This window comes from Podarcis gaigeae (genome assembly GCF_964106915.1).
Source record: "Podarcis gaigeae genome assembly, chromosome: 2".
Lineage (NCBI taxonomy): Eukaryota > Metazoa > Chordata > Lepidosauria > Squamata > Lacertidae > Podarcis > Podarcis gaigeae.
The window spans coordinates 35,681,672-35,702,791 of record NC_139679.1 but is presented as its reverse complement, the minus strand read 5'-3'; the positions used below and the strand labels follow the sequence as shown (position 1 = coordinate 35,702,791).

Below are 21,120 nucleotides of genomic sequence, written 5' to 3'. Positions count from 1 at the left end.
TTATGATGTATACAGAGGCTGTTCTTTGGAAATGGCTTCCTCTAAGGGCTGTTCTCTCATGTATGTTCATTATTTGATGACTGCAACATCAAATGATGGCTCACATAATTCTATGGGCCATGTTAGGTAAGATACTGCAAATAAAACTTTTAAGCATGTGACAAATAGGCATGTGTGAATCAAGCCAAAGGAAAGCTATCCATACCACATATTGAAGTTAAGCACACTTTAAGTGAGATCAGTTCTAACCTAGTTGTTCGTTCATTCTCACATGCCAGTGTCGACTAACCAATGGCACAAAGGCACTGTAGAGAAAGACCATTCACGAGACATACAGGGAGAAGACCAGGATGTAGTTTCAATCTTTTACAACTTAATTTTCAGCCTGGTTCTATTTCAGCCTATCATGCTGCCAAAAGCCACTGCTGAGGAGTACGGAAATGTAACCTCTTTTACAATCCCCCTGAAGACTGCTTTGATGCTAACTAGGTCATTCTGTATTGTGAACAAAACCCTCTGTCTCAAAAGAGACTAGAGAAACCAAGATGCATATACACAGGACCCAGTACTGACAAGGTCACCTGAAAATGGAGTAAACAGGATTTTTAATTTATGCAAGTCAGAAAAATGAGGCATTTTATTTCGGCTAAGATTTTCTTCAGGTTGTTTCTTTTTTCAAAGAGCCAGTTGAGAAACCGGATTATCGCCCTTCCAGGCTGGTGCTATGCAAAGGAAGGCATATGGGATATATTTCCCTTCCTTGTCTTGTAGCAAAGTCTCAGATCTCACATGCGGCAGCTGCCATTCTCTACCACCACCGGTAGTGAGCAAAGGCTCGGTTAGACTCTGCTATCTTGTGCAACTCATGCTTTTTCTTTATGATAGGTCCTTCATTGCTGAAGGCAGCCAGAAGCTCTTCGGAAAGCTTTTGGTGCATAAATGTCCGCCTGTGTTTATTTTCCCTGCATTCCCTGAGCAGCCACTTCATGGCTAAAAAGCGTCGGCGGTTGTCTGACAAAGGGGTTGGGACCTGCAAGAGGCAAAAACAAACAAACCCCATCAGAGATTAACATAACTTTATACTGAATTTATACTGTTTTTATCCTGTATTCTGTTCTGCGAGCCACCCTGAGATCTTATGATGAAGGGTGGTATAAAATCTAAAATAAATAGAATTTATTTAGCACAGAATTAGGAGCACTTAAGTACCCTGAACAAAAAAAAATCCTTCCAGTAGCACCTTAAAGACCAACTAAGTTAGTTCTTGGTATGAGCTTTCCTGTGCATGCACACTTCTTCAGATACACTGAAACAGAAGTCACCAGACCCTTCTATATAGTGAGAAGGTGGGGAGGGGTATTACTCAGAAGGGTGGTGGGAATGGGTGATTGACAAACAGGCCAAACCTTACGCCAAAGAATAAACGGACATAAATCTGACATCAGAAATCACAAGACAGGGAAACCAGTAGGAGAACACTTCAATCTCCCAGGACATTCTATACAAGATCTCAAAGTAGCTGTTTTACTACAAAGGAATTTCAGAAATAGACTGGAAAGAGAAGCTGCTGAATTGCAACTTATCACCAAACATAAAACCATGGAGAGACCTGGTCTGAACAAAGACATTGGATTCTTATCTCATTATACATGACAAAGCCATTTTTCACCTTCTCACCCCTTGCTTTTTCCTGTAAGACCTATTGCAGTCGTTAAGAGTCGTCAACAGGCTCATCACAGCTATCTGATGTCAGATTTATGTCCGTTTATTCTTTGGCGTAAGGTTTGGCCTGTTTGTCAATCACCCATTCCCACCACCCTTCTGAGTAATACCCCTCCCCACCTTCTCACTATATAGAAGGGTCTGGTGACTTCTGTTTCAGTGTATCTGAAGAAGTGTGCATGCACACGAAAGCTCATACCAAGAACTAACTTAGTTGGTCTTTAAGGTGCTACTGGAAGGATTTTTTTTGTTTTGACTATGGCAGACCAACACGGCTACCTATCTGTAACTGGAATTAAGTACCCTGAGTATGTTTATTTGACTTGCAAAACTTTTGGATAATTTTAGATAACAACTTCAGCGGGAAAATAAAGGCTGCCAAGTTGGCGAGCAAAAGTTGCAAAACAAGAAATGGTTTGAAGGCACTCAGTGGGGCTGGCCTACCCTCCCCACAAAATCAAATTATATAGTACCCCAGGCCAACCAAGTTATTGTGGCACTTGAGGCAGAAAATCCTGCAAGCACCTTCCCTGCTCCTAGTGTTAATAAATAAAATATTAAATAAAATAGCTAACAATAGTCCTTTAATAACACAGCAAGTGAGCTCCTAGAGGAGGCCACTCCACTCTGCTTATTGGTTTCTGTCCCTATCTTGTACCCTCTGGTTGCTGAACCTTTCAGAACCCATTTCCAATATTTTTTCAGCAACCTTTTAAGCTTTTCAAACTAAAACCTGATGTTCTCAAGAAGTTTCAAGTTCACATATAGGCAGGATATTACAGGTCGCTGGAGATCACATAATACAAGTTTCAAAGCGATTCAAAAGAAAAATACCAAGGGGCAGATTATGCTATAGAATGTTCCTATCAAAATAAATGAAACCAGCACAAGTAATAAAGTTTATATTGTTTCACTGCCAACTGCAACAGAGCAAAGTCCGAAACTGAGGCTACATGGGTGGAAGTTGAAGTCCCTGGAACTGTGGACTGCTATGGATACTTAATGATAGGAATGGTTCTACCTTGGGGAAAATAATAATAATAATAATAATAATAATAATAATAATAATAATAATAATAATAATTATTATTTATTATTATCTATACCCCGCCCATCTGGCTGGGCCTCCCCAGCCACTCTGGGCGGCTTCCATAAAAACCAAAAATACAGTAAAATATCACACGCATATTCCTAGAGAGGAAGATTAAGAGATCGGTGGCAGTTTGCTGCTTCTGCCACTGAGTGCTGTTACACAATATTCTTACTTCTACATCACAACAGGGCATCATGCAGGCATGTGGCTGCTGATGGGTGGCAGCAGCACCCAATTCAGAAACAGATAGTGACATCTGGAATGGGTGGTTCTTCAACCCAGCACATCTATGTTTCTGCTTCCCCACAATGCCCTCTGGTAAAGGTGCCAAATCTTTCTTCCCCACATGGTGGTACTTGGTGATGAAAGATAAGCCAACAATCCAGGGCTGCTTTAGATTAAGCATGAGGAACCTTTTTGCCCTCCAGATGTTGCTGAACAACTTCCATCAACCCCAACATGCATAGCCTATCATAAGGGATGACAGGAGTTGTAGTTGAACAACATCTGGAGGCCGAAGGTTCCTCTTGCCTGCAGTAGATCATCATATCACCATAGTTTTAGTTTCTTGCTTACCTGGTAGTTTTTGCCTCCTTTCTGGACAGTCATCAGCCCAATGACAGGCTGGCAGTTGCTCAGTGCCTGGTGGAAGATAGTATATGGATTGCACTCAATGTTTTCTTTTTCCTTCTCTTCCGCTTTATGGTACTTCTCAAGCTGCTTCCTCTTGATTGCTTCTAAAGTCTTAATTGAGGGGGAAAACCGCTTGTGAAAAACTCCATTAGCAATAATATTGAAACAACCCCAGCATGTTACCCTTGCCTTCAGTCAAGAGTTCAATTTATAAATAAATAAAATTCCTTCATGACTACTGGAAATCTGGCCCAGACACTCTCAAGCCTCAGAGCCACTAGCAGACATTTTCTGCAATTTTTCAAAAATGTTATAACTAACCCAAGGGCCCTTAAAGAAAGCTGAAAGTTCCTGGTCTGAATTTAAGGCTGAAAAACAAATTTCAACAATAACTGCAGACCTACAGCACTTCCCCTTTCCATAAGGAATGACAGAAGTTACATATAATCTGTGACAGATTTGTCATTCTGTTTGCAAGGCCTCTAACAGGAGGGAGATTCAAGAGCTGTGGAGATGCAGAAAATGAGAACAAGGATGAAAGGACTAAGGAAGGGACTTTCTATATATGGCCTTTAAAATGGGAATACTCTTTGCAACATTGACATTAATGTGGGGGTGGAGAAAAGTAGCAGAAACCTGAGAAGTTAACTTACCTGATTTATGATATTTCGGGCCAAAATTTTATTTCCTCCCTTCATCATCATGCTAGTGAATTTGCTGTAATGAGAAAACAAACGGCATTCCTGTTATCAGCACCACAGCATAAGATCCCTGCAATGAAACTTTGTCATTACACTGACCAAGCATTCCAACATTTATGGAGTTTTTTGGGGAAAGTATCAGTTTCTCATTATATGCCTTCGATCCAGCTGGCACATTCCTAGAGAGGAAGATTAAGAGATCGGTGGCAGTTTGCTGCTTCTGCCACTGAGTGCTGTTACACAATATTCTTACTTCTACATCACAACAGGGCATCATGCAGGCATGTGGCTGCTGATGGGTGGCAGCAGCACCCAATTCAGAAACAGATAGTGACATCTGGAATGGGTGGTTCTTCAACCCAGCACATCTCTGTTTCTGCTTCCCCACAATGCCCTCTGGTAAAGGTGCCAAATCTTTCTTCCCCACATGGTGGTACTTGGTGATGAAAGCAAACCAGTACACACAGCCTATAGCCCTAACTGGCAAAGAAAGTCAGAACCGTCAAAGTCAGAACACAGTTCAGACCTAGCATCCTGTGTCCAACAGCAGCCAGCAGGAGTATTCCAGACTGGTCTATTTTATAATAAATCACTACCCATTAAGCCCCAGTACTTTAGGACATTTTGATAACAATGCTGTACTCCCTGGCTATTTCAACTATCCAATATACTTTGGCCAACTACATTACTCTATGAAATCAATTAGATTTCTTTGTTAAGTGATAGACATAGACAAAAGGACTAGATTCACTCAAATATAGCAACATTCAAACCTGATCAATGGATCATAGAATACAGAGCTGGTGACATTGGAAGCGGTGGCTTTTATAGGTCTGACTTTTTTGAGTTCCAATTTGGCTTTTTCCTCATCTGATATTTGTTCTGGAAGTTTATGATACACTTCTTTGTTCACTTCTGGTTCAAGATAAACAGGACTGTATCGGCTCCATCTGACCTGAGTCAGCCTACAAAGGATATGAAAAGCAGAAAAAGAATGTTACACAAATATTTTCAATCTGAAGAAGTGAAACTATTCTGCATGCAAATCCTATTCCCATATCCAATTCTGTAACCCAAATCCATTGGGCTTAGATACACCTGCTTCTACATAGGATCAGACAGTTCGGTTTCATATTCATTGTCAGGATAGCTAGAATGTAGTTACAAGCAGCTTTTTTCAACCCATTCTATGAACGTTTTTGACAGATTAAACTCCATGTCACAATGCTAGTATGGAGTAAGAGGGAAATAGTTCTCATTGGTACATTTCACACTGATCTGACATATCTTGAGTGAGTACTACACTAAGGAAATTATACAGTTTTTTGTTTTTGTTTTGTTAGTTGGTGGCATCTTGGGCTAAGCAGAATTCTAGGCCCTGACAAAATGAGAAATTTCCTTCCCACTCTACAATTCTATGATTCAGGTTTTTGCTAGTCAATGTTGTTGGCTTGAATAATGTGCCCCAGATACTCCAGTCCAAAAGACCCTGCAGTGCTCACCCATATCCCAACATCTATCATATTAGTATGCAGATGTGGATAACGTACAAAATTATTCCCTTTCTTTCCTAAAGAGGGACATGGCAGGTCCACCACAAACAACTCTTCTGATAGCAAGTCACATAAACATGCCAATTGAAAATACAGAAGTCAACTTTGGGAGGGCTGTTTTCACAATGAAAACTCAACAGTATTGTGAATTAACAGATCTGAGCTATATAAAAGACAAGACCTAAAAACAAAAAATTATATACCACCCTATACCCGGAGGTCTCAGGGTGGTTCACAGAAAATATCAACATAAAAAACTCTCTCTCTCTCTCTCTCCCTACATACATATATATAATCAAAATAAAAACAACAACCCAGTAACACCCCCCCAAAAAAGAGCCACATTTTAAACGGGCATAGAGTGTCAATACATGCACATATTCTCTTGGTTTCTATAAAGCTTTTCTTTCAAATGAGATTTCTTGTTCTCCTAGGAGGCGTGGACCATAAACACGGGTGTACTTTTAAAGGGCATGCTATCTGCCGTTCTATCCTGCCGCTCCGTATTGCAGTTGATTCTCTCAACTAGACATATTTGTTAGACAAATCTCTCCCCAATACTGCGACTCATTGGAGGCGCAGCAAGGGTAACCCAGGATGCTCTAGTCTAGGGAGTGATAACAGGGTGCGAGCTCAGTTCTCACATACGAGCAATCTGCATTCCACAAGATCGATCCAAATCCTCCCAGCCGCTCTCCCGGAGCCTCTCCCACCCCGTCGGTCCCCCGTTTCTCTTACCCGGGCAACCAGACCTTCCAGGAGCCGCACAGCCGCTGCCTCGCTGCCCCGAGCTTCTCCACCATGGACGCAGCCATTTTGCTTCTCTCCTCAGGACCCCACCCAGGGCTGTCGAAAGCTACCGCCTGAAAAAAATGTCGCTTTGCTTTGCACGCCTGGCAGGCTTCTTGCATAGAAGCTTTTTGCAAGAAAAAGACAGTCAGGAAGCCACGCTGTTGTTATTTCCTTAACGTTGCGCAAGCTTTATTCGGTTCTTCTTCAGGCGGCGTAAACAGGCTGCCCCTGCCTCGCGCAAAGGCTCAGAAACTGATCTCGCTGTATAGTTCACTGTGCAAAACCAATGCCGACCCCGCTAAATTCAACGTATTGCTAGATTAAAGAAACGAAGACTGTGCAGGCAGTGCGACAGGCGTGAGAAACAGGAATTTTGTGCTCCGGTGCCATTGATGGGCTGTTCTAAAAGGCTGCATCTTGTTGCAGAATATTGCAGCTCTGCAGCGCAATGGGAATTCTTTATACTGCACTTGAAATAAGAGAGTTCTGACATGGATATTTTTCGGGGAGGGGGAATGTCCCCACACATTTTTGAAAGCTCTTTTGAGGTGACCCGAAAAGTCGGAAAGGGGAGTAAACAGCAACAAGGGTCACGATGATTGAACAACAGCAATGATTTATTAAGCTGATGGGTGTTTTTAAATCGAGCCGATCTCCTGCTCAGTAAAATAACAACGAGAGCCTGAGCATTAGCCCTTGCAGGAGGAGGTGGAGGCGCAGATCCTCTCCTTTCCTTCCCCCGCAGGGGCCGGGCCCGGCCGGGCTGTGGCGTCGCCTGAGCGCGGGGCGGAGTCTCCAGGCCGGCCGGCAACATGGCGGAGGCGGAAGGGGAAAGCCTGGAGTCCTGGCTGAGTGAGTAACCCGCGTCCTCTCCCCTTCCGCCGAGCAAGGGGGGTGGGGGGGACGGACGCTGGTAGAATGGCCCTCCTCTCCTCCCCCCGGGGCCGGGGTGCAGGAGACAGCCCCACCCGGAGCCCGGGGTGTGGGGAATGGTGGGGTGTGAGGGATGCTTGGATCTCCTTAGAGGCAATGACACCCCAAAGGGAAGGTCTGGAGGTAGATGGGGAGAAGGAAAGAGGGGGGCGGTGGTGGGGCAGAGATGTAGGGTTTTTTTTTGGGGGGGGGGACACCTAGGGCAGAGGATGTAGGGCTAAAACCAGAAGGGCCAGACTCAAAGGGCGTCTTCTGTGCCCCTAACTATCGGAGAGGGGAAATAGGATGGTGCAGCTTTTCTTGACGTATTGGTCCGGCCAACATTTCGTTTTCTACACAGTTATTAGAGGTCAAAGAAGACCCTGCTGGTCATGGCTGTGTTGGTCCGCCCTGCCTGTGGCTGTCACCTGCCTCTGTCCAAATCTGTGCCTCTTACCTTTTTGCTCACCTAGTCCGTCCTGGCTATAGATTTGTGCCCAGTGCTTCCAATTCCCATTGCCCGCTTTATGCCAGGAGTGGGAAACCTGTGGGCATCCAGATGTTGTTGGGCACCCAGTTCCCATCAGCAGCCTCAAGCAGCATAGCTAATAGTGAAGGATGTTGGGGCCCATAGATCAGTAATGTCTGAATGGCCGTAGGTTGCCCTACCCCTCTCTTATGCCCATAGAATAGCTTATGACGAGAGGTTCTCTTGACTTCATAATATTGGGCATTTAATGAGCCTCCTGTTTGATTCAGGGATTGGAAACCCATATGTTGCTCTCTGCTTTCCTTACTCCACCAGGTTCCATTTAAGGTGACTCTACTTCTCTGTGTCTGTCTGTGCACTGCTTTATACAGTGTACATGTTGTTGATATTATTAGACAGCTTTGTGGTCTTTTGAGAAGACCATCCAGATTCCTCATGCCTGTTCAACCTTGCCTCTGCCTTTGCAAGGCTTCTTTATAAAGTTGGTACTCCATTTTTAGGAAATCATAACCCAAGCAGTATACTGCTAGCTATGAACCTGGTAGTTCAAATTTTACCTCAGCCATGAACTTAGCTAGGTGTCTTTAGGCAAGCCATTATCTCTCAGACTTAACACTGTGTCTGTAATATTGGAATAACAGCACTTGACTACCTTAAAGGGCTGTTGCAAGAATGACTCAGATGTTTGTGACTCTCAATGAAAATTGGAAATGTGCTATATTCATTAGCAATGTTCCCTCCCTGATCATTTGTGGGAGCCCAGTCTATGGCTGTATCACTTCTATCTAATACTTCTTCTCCACCCTAACGTTAAAATATTTCATAACTGGTAATTACCTATACAGCCATAGCCATTTCCTGTGTGTAAATGGGACACTTAATGTATTCCTTTTGTAGCATCCAGGGTGTGTTGTAATGTGCTCCGGTTACAAGCTATGTCAGCTAGGTGTCTTTTTATTCATTTATTGCTTTTATAGCCCACTTTCCTTTCAAGAAGCTCAGGGCTGCATACGTGATTCTCCTCTCTCCTCTTTTTTTCTTACAGCAACCTGTGAGGTAGGTCAGGCTGAGAGACAATGACTGACCAAAGGATACTCAGTGAATTTCAGCAGCCCCTGCACCACACTAGCTTTGACTGCCTTGTGTACCTGAAGACTATGCTATATATTTCTGTCTGTAAAGGTTCTTTACTATATAGGGCTATCTCCCAGTTCCTAAAATAGTTCTTGCAGTACATTGCTGTTATTGTCAATTTCCATTGTTTCTGAACGTGCCCAGGTGATTCCCCCCCCCCAATTTAGGTTTTTTTTTGAGGGGGGGAATTGCCATTTACTGAAAGAAATGTAGCCAGCCCCTTTGTACATGTTCTTTCCATCCACTCAGCTGATGCTTCTCCTTGCAGCTGTGCCTGTCTCTGCCTGAACTCTTCCATCTTACTCACTTCCTGGTCATTTCCTCCTTTCAAATTCTACGGCTCCTAAGCTCCCCCAGGGAAAAATATGCACCAAAGAAAGTTATCCCCCCCCCCAGCATGTTTCTGCATGGAGTTGGGTGCTAGGTCTTGTTTTTTGACCCCTGCAAATAAAAAAGCTCCGTCTCCAATATGGATCCAGAAAAACAACAACATGTGCACTTGAATGAGCAGTGCACTCAAACCGAGACATCTAAGCAGAAACCCAGAGCTGCAATTGCAGTGGACACAGACAGCCTGAAGTCTAGCCCTATTAACCAGTGATTCATTTCTTTTTTCTTTTCTTTTTTAAAGAAAGGTTGTGAAATGTGGTGTTCATTCTTCTAAGTAACTGGTTCCTTCGCTATAAAGAGCAGTTCTCTTCCCTTCTCTCATTTTTTTCTGCTTGCTTCCATTTCCATTTCCTCTCTTTAAGTAAACTGTATTCTGACATGTTCTTCAGTCTGTACCAAAATTACAGTATTCCTCAATTAATGTTTTATGTTTCATCATGGAATTTATTATAAAGAGGGTGGAAGGAAACAAATGTTTCTCAAGTTAAAAGACATAAGAACATTCCTGCAGGATCAGTCCTGCAGAAGGACTTCCGCTAATGCACAGAGGCCCTTTCATACTTTGCTTCAGGGTTGGCTGTTACAGGTGACCTCCCTCTTCAATGCCCCTTTGTTAAAGTCATGTCGCTGTGCTGGACAGGGGGGCATAGAACAGGGATGGGTAACATGGTTCCTTCCAGAAGTTATAGAATCATGGACTTGGAAGGGAACACTAGGGTCATCTAGTCCAACCCACTGCAATGCTGGGATCTTTTGTCATGGCATAGCTGTCAACGTTTCCCTTTTTCTAAGGGAAATTCCCTTATTCTGAATAGGATTCCTTGCAAGAAAAGGGAAAGTTGACAGCTATGGTCATTGGACTCTACACTTCCCATTGGCCCCAACTTGCATGGCCAAAGGTCAGGGATGATGGAAGTTGGAGTCAAATAACATATGTAGGGCCACACATTCCCCCCCCCCACTCCGTCACAGGAGGGGCATGGCAGAAGTGCAGTGCCATTTGCTGGATCATTATCTGGGAAATGGGGACACAGGTGGCGCTGTGGGTTAAACCACAGAGCCTAGGGCTTGCCAATCAGAAGGTCAGTGGTTCGAATCCCCGCGATGGGGTGAGCTCCCATTGCTCAGTCCCTTCTCCTGCCAACCTAGCAGTTCGAAAGCACATCAAAGTGCAAGTAGATAAATAGGTACCACTCCAGCGGGAAGGTAAACAGTGTTTCCGTGCGCTGCTCTGGTTCGCCAGAAACGGCTTAGTCATGGTGGCCCCATGACCCAGAAGCTGTAAGCCGGCTCCCTCGGCCAATAAAGCAAGATGAGCAGTTGGCCACAACTGGACCTAATGGTCAGGGGTCCCTTTACCTTTACCTTATCTGGTAAATGAGAACCCAAGTCTTGAGTTTCAAAGAACCCCTCTTAAAAAGAATTATTTGCAGGTCAAAAGTGGATATTCTGTTTTTTACCAACATAAGTGGGACGATTTAAGATAAAAAATGAACTGTATTGCCATTTATCTTTTTACCAATCTCACTTGGGTGACCTCAGTCTCGCTGTTTCTCAGCCTAACCTCCCTCGCAGGGTTGTTGTGAGGATAAAATAGAAAATGGGGAGCACTGAAACATGTGTGCCACCTTGAGCGCTTTGGAGGGACAGATAAAAATGAGATATATAATCATTGAATCACAGAGGTCATTCTATGGAAGAGCCTGTGAAATCACCAATATCTTTTGAACTACTTCTTATAGACTGGGGGTGGAAAGCCATTTGTCCAGCACAAAGGGGACCGCACTGTGAGCTGGAGGTCTGTCAATGCTTTGCCTGATTTTATTTATATGGTATAGCATGAATATGTTAAGATACCAGCTGTGCCCTAGTGAGCAGGTAGCTCTTCCTTTTTGAAACTTATTGTGAAAGACCTAGTGTATTCCTAATTATTAGGGTGGTGTTACAGATATTCTTGAGGCTGAGGACTTTATTTGTATTGTAAATACTTTCCTGCTACTGAATACATTTGTGGTACATTCAGTATTTACTGAATCACTTTCCTGCTACGAAAACAATTCTGCCCAATTTAATAAAATGATATTTGTGTATGTATTAAGGATATGCAGTGACACATCTCTTCTTTTTATTAACCCCATGGGCAGTTAGTCACTGAATATATCCCCATATTTATGAAGGAAATGTTTAAGTGGAAGGACAGAGCAGAATTCCTGATTCCAGGCTGCTGAAAGTTTAGCTGGAAGGTCATTTGAAACTAAGCAATATAAATATACTCGGGGAACAGTTGTGGGGAGACGCTGTGAAGACGTAGGTCCTGAACAAAGACAGGAAATAATTGCAAAAAAAGTTGGGAAGCGGTTCATGTTTTCCCCAGTCACATCAGAGAGGATTCATCCATGCCATGGATTTATTTTATTTTATATTTTTGCCTTCAAATGAGACTTCAAAGTGTCAACATAGTGAGAAGGCCATGTCAGCAACCTGATACTTTGGTCCTGATGTTGCAGTTGGACAGGTGATGACCCAGCAACAAATTATCCCCTCTTATTTGGGAGGTAACATAATAGGATGGTCTTTGCCTGAGCTCCCATTCCTGTCTTTAGTCAAAAAGCAATGGTTGAACATGGAATACAGTACTCAGTTGCTCCGTACAGCCATCTTCTTTTGCTTTTGTATTCTCTGCTGTTCATGTAGCTGAGCCATCTCCACCGCGCTAGGTAGTGTCTCTAAATGTGGCATGCAAACTGTGAGTCAGGTTCCTCCAGAACTCCCGAGTTGGGGGGGGGCATAAAGAGCATATGGGTGTAATGTAACAAATCTACAGAGGATAGAAATATATGAGGCTGCTTACTAGCAAAGATTCCCTGTTTCCTGAAGTTTCAGTGTTTGAATGGATAGCCACCCTTGGTTTATAGGGAATATACTATGTTTCGGTTTAGGGGAGTGGAAATGAGTTTTATGAGCAGTGCTGTGTTGATCTACTACAAGATGTGAACCAGATGTTTTGACACCAAATGTCTTGGGGTTGCACTGTGGCAGAATTATTTATTTCTTAATTACGAAGTACCATCCTCTAGGTTGCTGGTGCTCTAGCTCTAGAATGGAACATGCCAAGTTCGGTCTCTTGAGATGAAGCCTGCTGTGTATTTATTATTTTGATTGTGGCAGTGTAAAACTTTTTTCATTTGGGGACTATTATAGTAAGGAAGTGAGGTCGTAATCTGGCCCTCTCTTTTCTCAAATGTTAAAACAATACATTCCTACAGTATTTGCACATACAGTGGTACCTCGGGTTACAGACACTTCAGGTTACAGACTCCGCTAACCCAGAAATAGTACCTTGGGTAAGAACTTTGCTTCAGGATAAGAACAGAAATCGGGCTCTGGCAGCGCGGCGGCAGTGGGAGGCCCCATTAGCTAAAGTGGTGCTTCAGGTTAAGAACAGTTTCAGGTTAAGAACGGACCTCCGGAACAAATTAAGTACTTAACCCGAGGTACCACTGTATAGGCATCTAACAGCCATGAGGCCCAAATGTTTTTGGATGTACAGTACATGATTTTCGTATACACACGGAACCCCTGGAATTGAACCCCCGCGTAAGGTACAGTTGTACTATACAGAGAATTTCCTGCAGAGGTCTTGCTTTTCTGTGTACACGTGGGAGAGAAAGCCTAGGGTTTGTGGTCTGATCCCTCAAGGTGCTACTCGTGTTCGTAAGACTGACTATTTATGAATCCTTCACACAGATTAGAGCCTTGACTGTGAAGGGTTCCCAAATGTGCCCTCTTGCTTTGTAAATGTAAAAGATGTTAGGTTTCCCAATAAAAGAAAACAGAGCATGTAAGAATGAAGTCAGCCCGCTCCTCTGCGCTTGCATTTGCAGGCCTAGTGAAGATGTCCCAAACAATTTGGTTCATTGTACTCCTTGTTCTTTGTTCTTACTAGTTAATCATCTTTGGCTTGTGTATGCTGCCTTTGTGCCGACACATATTGCGCTGCCCTAGAATGAACAGTATTTCTTTCTCTCACATTTTGCCCTGGTCAGTTTTGCTATAGAAATTAGGTTAAACTGGGTGCCTCTGTGGAAGGTAGCACAGTGCAAAGTCTCTGAGCTGAATTATCTGGAGCAGATGAAACATGAAATGCAAATCTGTCGTGATACCTTGCATGTTCTGCAATCTGCTGCTTTCAAAGCTGGGAGAAAGGGGGGGGGGCAGAATCTGAGAAGCAGGGCTTAGTGTGATAAATGGTGGCTCTTGCTTCCAATGAGAAATGTGAAAGCCTTTGATGAATACAACACTATTTACTACAACGGTACCCACTACAAAGCAAGGGCGCAAACCGGTGGAGGCTGATCCATTAGGGAGAATGGGGCACTACCCCACCCATATCAATATGCCCTTGGCCACCTGCCTGCCTTCTTCTTTACAGAAGTGGCCCAAGCTGTCAGCTTCCTCCTCCTTAGTCTTAGTGTTGCCCTTGTAGAACATAGCAGGGTGGAGAATGGGGGCAAAATCAGAATTATTTGGCTCTGTCATTGGCTTTTGTGGGGAAAGGGGGGTTGACAAGGCATTTGAAAGGAGCAGAGAGTCAATATATGGGAAGGAAGGAAGTAGCCAGAAAGAGGGGAATAAACTAAGAGGCGGCACATGCGCAGTGCATTACAATTCCTAAACAACAGGCAGAAAACCCGCTGGGAAGAATTCAACAGTGTTTCAGCTTGCTGGGTGGAATAATTACTCTATTCCCCGCACACTGGTTTTTTTTGGGGGGGCGGGGTTCTCCCCACACTCACCCCCGGCTCAGGTTCAGGGAGTTTGGGTGTGAGGAGAGGAGAAGGGGAGTAAGTCCTGCTGCTTGAACAGAAGTAGTTGTGCAGGGCATCTGCTGACAGAACTCGATTCCAGGTGATTTTGGGAGGAGTTGGGGACCCACTATTCTGGGGCGCATTCTCCATTCAGGCAAGGCAACAGTGCCCCATGCAAACTGAGTGTGTGACATGCTCTCCAAACCTCAGCAACATGAGCAACTGCCATAGCAGATATACGGGTGTTTCTTGGCAGATGATCTCATGTGGAAAGGGTTCTTTGAAGACAGAAAATGTGACACCACTGTGAGCATTCAGGTCCCAGGTGTTGAATATGTCCCACACTGAAATGTCAGAGGTATGTTCATAGGTGAGATCGCTGCAAAATACTTGAAAGGGCATTCAGGAGATAACTTGCTTCAAAAACCCTTCTAAGCATAAAAAAAGACATGCAGAAGCTAACATTGCTTTAATTCTCTTCTCTCAGGTGTCAGGTGGAACGTTTTATTTTTTGTGGAAAGAACTTTCCATAGGCAATGGAAGGTGTGGATGTGCTCTAGTCGGAACTGCCATGTACCCTTCCTAGTACGAAGTTCAATGCTCTTGAAATTCCATTAGAATCAGTGGGAGAAAAGTATCTCACTTTGCTTAGATTGCACCCTTGATAAGTATACATACTATGCCTTTGATCCCTGGAATGTTACAGTTTGTGTCAGATGCTTTTAGGTTTTTAATGACTTCCTTGCTCAGTCCGTGTTTCAGCGGAGTAAAACTGAATGCGGATTTGCCAGCTCGTCATGTGATAAATTGGCAAAACATGGAGCAAAATGGCAAATAGGGGAACGATGCATGGCTGTTTACTTCACTTTCTAGAACTCGGCTTTGTAATACATTCTTCTCACTATTTTTCTGCCTGTTTCATAACCTGTAGCATTTGATACTCGAATTTTTACTGATCTGACGTGTGCTGAAGTCAAGGAGTGTGCAGTTTCTCAGCAGGAGAGGTTTTAATTTCTCGGAGTGAATGAGAAGAAGGTTGCAGAGTGTACAGTGGTACCTCGCAAGATGAATGCCTCGCAAGACGAAAAACGCGCAAGACGAAAGGGTTTTTCATTTTTTTAGTTGCTTTGCAAGACGATTTTCCTTATGGGCTTGCTTCGCAAGACGAAAACGTCTTGTGAGTTTGTTTCCTTTTTTCTTAAAACCACTTGAAGAGGTGCAGTTGCGACTGCCCGTGCTTCGCAAGACGAAAGACCGCACAAGACGAAAAGACTCGCGGAATGAATTAATTTCGTCTTGGCCCAAAAATGGAAACAAGGAATTACCGACCTTGAGCGAGTGGAGAATGAAACTTATGCACTATGCAGAATTGGATAAAATGACTGGAAAAATTAGATATCAGAAAGATCACAAATTCATTGAGGACTGGGGAAAGTTTACGGAATATCTGAAAACTATATGTGATGAACAGACAACGCTAGTGGGTTTTAAAGAGGCTTTGTGATAATACAAGGTATATTGTAAGAATGAAACTGAGATGGAAGGTTAATATCAAATCGGCAATACTACATAGAAAATGCGTAAAGATATGAAAAATGGATGATTGAGGGAGGTGCTGGTGGAAGTTCAAAAAATTGTAAATTTGTAAACATGGTTGTCAAAATTATTTGTAAAAGAAAACTTAATAAAAATTTATATATAAAAAAAGAATTAATTTCGTCTTGCGAGGCACCACTGTACTAATTTTCAAGCGCTACCCTGTCCTGAGGAAACAAGACGCCTTTTGTGTGCATTTTGGATTAACAAGCTTGTGTTTCTATTCACCAGATAAAGCCACCAATCCTCTGAATAGGCAAGAAGACTGGGAGTACATCATTGGCTTCTGCGATCAGATCAACAAAGAACTTGAAGGGTGTGTGTCCAGAATTCAAACCGCATTGCAAGGTTTTGTAGAAGTAATTTTAAATAACCTTGGGTGCTTTGATGCTTAATTTAATGTGTTAATTTAATGTGAAAGTGTTATATAGGGGCAGGCAGCTGAGATTTTATGTAGACAATTTTGTTCCACAGAAAGGCCCCTAAAGGGTTTTTTTTTCTTCAGGGTATGCTTGCAGATAAAATGTTGAAAAATGTGACTGTAGCTTATAGTTTTTAAGCTGCAAAAGTGAAGCCTATGTCATTTGAATCACATAAGGTTTTTCACCTGTTTACCCCTGCCTCTGTTTCCTACCCCTGCCTTCGTTGTTTCCTTTGTGTTGATTACTAGATTGTAATCTTCTTGAGGTATGAACCATTCTGTCCTCTCCTTCTTTGTAAAGCATCATCTACACAGACAGCACAACTAACTAACTAAATAAGCAAGTAAATTAATAAATATGTAAAAAAATGAATGATTTCAGTCCACAGATAGCCGTGAGATTGCTGGCTCATAAAATCCAGTCACCACAGGAATGGGAAGCAGTCCAGGCCTTGACTGTAAGTGTTCTTTAACTCTGTTTTTAAAATTCTGCCCGCTGTCTGTGTATTCAGACAGCATAATTTCAACCAGTGTCTGTTGGGGTCTGCACAGGTAGTCTCCTATGCAGACATGACATCCAGTTGTAAGGGCCAACCAGCACAATGACAATTCTAATTATCTTCCTTGTACAGTTGTACCTCGGAAATAAAAAAGCTTACGAATTGAAAGCTTTGGCTCCCGAACACCGCAAACCCAGAAGTGAGTGTTCCGCTTTCTAAATGATCATTGGAACCCGAATGTCCAACATGGGTTCTGCAGCTTCCGATTGGCTGCAGGAGCTTTCTGCAGCCAATCGGAGGCCACGCCTTGGTTTCCGAACGTTTTGGAAGTCGAACAGACTTCTGGAACAGATTTTGTTCGACTTCTGATGTATGACTGTACAATGTTTCTGTAAAAAGCAGTCAGGTTCTGTTTAAGTGCACAGTCCAATATTTAAGTAACCAGAAGAAAATCACCAGGGGACTTGGGTTGGTTTCCTGGGGAGTCTTGCCTTATGCCAAGCACAGGTAATGTTTGAAGGTTTCATAGGTAACCTGTGACTAATTTAGGGATCTCTATTCAGATAGGTCCATCCTGAAACTTAGATTTATCTTGTGTGTATATGTGCATTTTACTTGATTGCAGGTGCTGGAAGCTTGCATGAAGAACTGTGGGCAAAGATTTCACAACGAAGTAGGGAAGTTTCGTTTTTTAAATGAGTTAATTAAAGTTGTGTCTCCCAAGGTTAGTATGGTTTGCTTTTTCTACACTTGTTTATATGTCTCATTTGCTTAAATCCATAAAATATGTTGTGCATCAGATTCCACCGGAGTCAGCTGGGCTGTCAGTAAATAAATAACATTTGCACACTTCAGAATGTTCCTCACTTTCTCTAGAACATTTATTTCAGTAGCTGGGGGACAATGTCCAACATATTTAAATAGACATGGGTGTTGTACAGAGAGGAAATAACCCCAAAATAATTCAAATTAGCAAAAAATGTTGGGTTACAAATCTGTGCTGTCTGATCTAGGAGTAATTACCGTATTTTTCGCTCTATAGGACGCACTTTTCCCCCTCCAAAAATGAAGGGGGAAAGTGTGTGCGTCATATGGAGCGAATGCAGGCTTTCGCCGAAGCCTGGAGAGCGAGAGGGGTCGGTGCGCACCGACTCCTCTCACGTTCCAGGCTTCAGGAAGCTATCCGCAAGCCTGTGGAGCCCGGCGGGAGTTCCAGCCAGGCTCCGCAGGCTTGCGCACAGCTGCCCAAAGCCCGGAGGGCACGGTGCTGTGCACCCCAGGCTTCGGGCGGGAGTTCCCGCCAGGCTCCTCAGGCTTGCGGATAGCAGCCTGCTGTCCCCGAAGCCAAAACAGTGAGACGGGGCACTGTGCAGCTCTCCGTCTTGCTGTTCCAGCTTCGGGATGGCTGCGCAGAGCCTCCACAGGGCGGCGGGGTGAAGGCACCCTCCTTGCCCCTGCCCCAGGTAAGAAGTAGCAATTGCAATCTTGGTATACGCTCCCCCACAATGCAAATACAGTGGTACCTTGGTTTACAAACTTAATCTGTTCCGGAAGTCCGGTCTTAAACCAAAGCAGTCTTAAACCAAGGCATGCTTTCCCATAGAAAGTAATGGAAAACAGATTAATCCATTCCAGACGATGAAAAGCAACCCCTAAAACAGCACTTTCACATGAATTTTACTATCTAACAATACCATTTCTGGGTTATGGTTAATTTTAGGAGTGGGTTAGGGTTAGGGTAAGGATTAGAATTAGGGTTAGGGCCAAGGTCAGTGTTTTATTTTTTTGTGTTTTTGATTCATTTCCAGTTGGTTTGCTGGGGAGCGCCTGGCTGCCTTCACGTGGTGCAAGGGCTCTAAGATGCAGCTTCCGGGCTGCCTCCACCTTCCCCGACCCCCACAACTGTTCAGCCTGGCTGCCTGCAAGCAGGAGCAGGGGCAGGGATCTCTCAGCTGTGAAGGGAGAGCAGCCCCAATCCTAACCCCTACTTGCATGCAAGCAAGGACCTCTTCTGAAGGCGGGCGGGGGGCAAAAGTCTTTGCTCCCCCCTGCCTGCCTTCAAAAGCTGTCCGGGAGCATTTTAAAATCGCCCCGGGACAGCGGAGGAATTCTCCACTGTCCCGGGGCGATTTAAAAGCCCCCAGGAACGCAGGCAGGGGGGACAAAGACTTTTGCCCCCCGCCAGCCTTCAAAAGCCGTCCGGGACAGCGGAGAGACGCGCTGCGTTTCTCCGCTCTCCCGGGAAGGCAGGCAGGGGGGAGCAAAGACTTTTGCCCCCCGCCGGCCTTCAGAAGAGGTCCAGGACCTCTTCTGAAGGCGGGCAGGGCGCAAAAGTCTTTGCTCCCCTCGCCTGCCTTCAAAAGCCATCTGGGATAGCGGGAAGCGCTTCCCTGCTATCCCGGACTGCTTTTAAAATGCTGGCGGTGGGGAGCAAAGCCTTTCGGCCCCCGCCGGCCTTCCTGGACCTCTTCTGAAGGCCGGAGGGGGGGAAAGGCTTTGCTCCCCACCGCCAGCATTTAAAAGAGGTCTCCGGAGATTTCCCTATGGGCTTTCTTCTTGCGAAGCAAGCCCATAGGGAAATTCATTTTGCGAAGCGCCTCCAAAACGGAAAACCCTTTCGTCTAGCGGGTTTTTCGTCTTGCGAGGCGTTCATCTTGCGGGGCACCACTGTAGGTTCTTTTATGTGAGGACAGAGAAACCAACATCTTTCACCTTCTTGGCTATTCTTGCAGTACCTGGGAGACAGAGTGTCAGAGAAGGTCAAAAGCAAAATAATTGAGCTTCTGTACAGTTGGACGGTGGCTCTGCCAGACGAGTCCAAAATCAAAGACGCCTACTACATGTTGAAAAGACAAGGTGGGAAACAATTTCCTTCTTCAGCCTTTCATATACTCCTTAAGCTGCTGTTCACCGGAACTTTATAATTTTGTGACCTCAGAGGTAGTAGCTTCTGCACACCTAGACACTGAACCAGTTTGATCAAGAGTCATGCTGTCTTATCCCGCCGGTTGCAGAATCTTAGCTGAGCTGTAGAGTTCAGTGCTGTGATGATTATGGCCCTGGCTGCCTATTTTGTTGCCATTGATTTCCAACCCATACACCAGCTGCTTATTTTTTTGTCCCTCGCTCCTAATGCTTCGTTTGAGGTCACATGATAATCAGGAAATGTCAGGCAAGTAAGAGAACCCAAGGCAAGCTCACACGCTCAAGGGCACAAACATGGGCTTACAAGATCATGAGAGGGAGCAAGTCTTAAAGACATCCCAAAATGAATTACAGGAGTTCAGCTGCAGACAGAAAAGCCCATCATAGCCTGTCAGCAGGTGAGCTGCATACTGGCAGGCAGTCAGTAGGAAGGAGACTCAGAACAGTGTCTGGTTCTTGTCTGCTAATTGTATAAGGCACTGTAGCCTTTTACCTACCTTCTGAGATGGCAGTCCACTAAGAGCACCATTTGCAGGTAGCAGACCCTAGTTCAATGCATTAAGATGGCTTTAATAGGATAGAGCTTGCTGGGTTTTTTGTGTGCAGGCAACTGGCAGTGAACAAGCAAACCCAGAGAGCTTTCCTGTAAAGAGTGACAATGTTTTTCTTCCTTTTTGCATCCAGGCATTGTGCTGTCTGACCCTGTAATTCCTGCAGAGAGTACCCTAATCCCCTCCCCTCCAGCTCGTCCCAAAAACCCTGTGTTTGATGATGAAGAGAAATCCAAGGTAAAGCTAACTACAAAAATTAGCACTGTAATTGTTAGAACTTGGCAACAGCTGAGGCATCTTCTAGCGCTTGACAAAGGATAGCAAATATAAAGATCTAAACCACCGTCACCCCTTAATCTGGTTTGCTATAGTTTTTTAAAAAAATGTCCAAGGTTCAAATGTTTTGAGTAGTTCCTATTTCTCACGAGTGTCGTAGCACGACAACTTAACGTTTTGGAAGTTTTCACAAATGCTTTTGTATCTTACAAAATGTGTTTAACTCCTTGTTGCCTCTTTGTGTTGAGGGCGGAGGAGGCTTGCCTCTTCTGCATGTAGAGTAGCAGTGAATCTCTCAGGAAAACTCGGCTGACTTTAGCCAGCCATGACCCTAGGGGTCCCTTCCAACTCTGCAATTCTATGATTAGCTTCATTTAAATTTCTCTTTACTGTTTGCTGAAAGAAAGGGGGCAAGAGCATGTTATGGTCTTTAAACTATGAAAAAAATGAAGCCTGGGAAAGCCTTGCATGGCTTCACTGAAGAAAATGTAAGATGTGTTGTGTATGTATGTGAACAGGAGAGGATGATGAAGTTTGCAAATTAATAATAATAATAATAATAATAATAATAATAATAATAATAATAATGGTATTTGTACAGCACTTTCCCTAAGGACTTAAGA

At 44.0% G+C, this 21,120-nt stretch overlaps 2 protein-coding genes across 9 annotated transcripts in view; one reads left to right on the top strand and one right to left on the bottom strand.

Moving 5' to 3' along the window:
- Positions 1-588: 588 nt before the first annotated feature.
- MRPS7 (mitochondrial ribosomal protein S7) lies at positions 589-6,599 on the bottom strand. The gene is made up of 5 exons (XM_083728786.1): positions 6,441-6,599; positions 4,923-5,114; positions 4,102-4,165; positions 3,392-3,559; positions 589-1,030 (listed from the first exon to the last, which is right to left on the bottom strand). Exons 1-5 carry the CDS (start codon positions 6,515-6,517, stop codon positions 809-811), a joined length of 723 nt encoding a protein of 240 aa, XP_083584912.1. The 5' UTR covers positions 6,518-6,599; the 3' UTR covers positions 589-808.
- A 38-nt stretch (positions 6,600-6,637) lies between these two features.
- GGA3 (golgi associated, gamma adaptin ear containing, ARF binding protein 3) overlaps positions 6,638-21,120 on the top strand; it is a 31,531-nt gene continuing 17,048 nt past the window's right edge. For 2 of the 8 annotated variants that reach the window (XM_083728779.1, XM_083728778.1), the window contains exons 1-6: positions 6,638-7,346; positions 16,056-16,140; positions 16,635-16,703; positions 17,371-17,469; positions 19,478-19,601; positions 20,355-20,458. In XM_083728779.1, the coding sequence (XP_083584905.1) occupies positions 17,386-17,469; positions 19,478-19,601; positions 20,355-20,458 (312 nt within the window). In that variant the 5' untranslated portion in view covers positions 6,638-7,346; positions 16,056-16,140; positions 16,635-16,703; positions 17,371-17,385. Of the gene's footprint in view, positions 7,347-7,381; positions 7,551-11,101; positions 11,936-14,328; positions 14,587-16,055; positions 16,141-16,627; positions 16,704-17,370; positions 17,470-19,477; positions 19,602-20,354; positions 20,459-21,120 lie in introns of those variants that run through there. The other 6 variants (XM_083728775.1, XM_083728773.1, XM_083728772.1 and 3 more) reach the window with 5 other exon arrangements.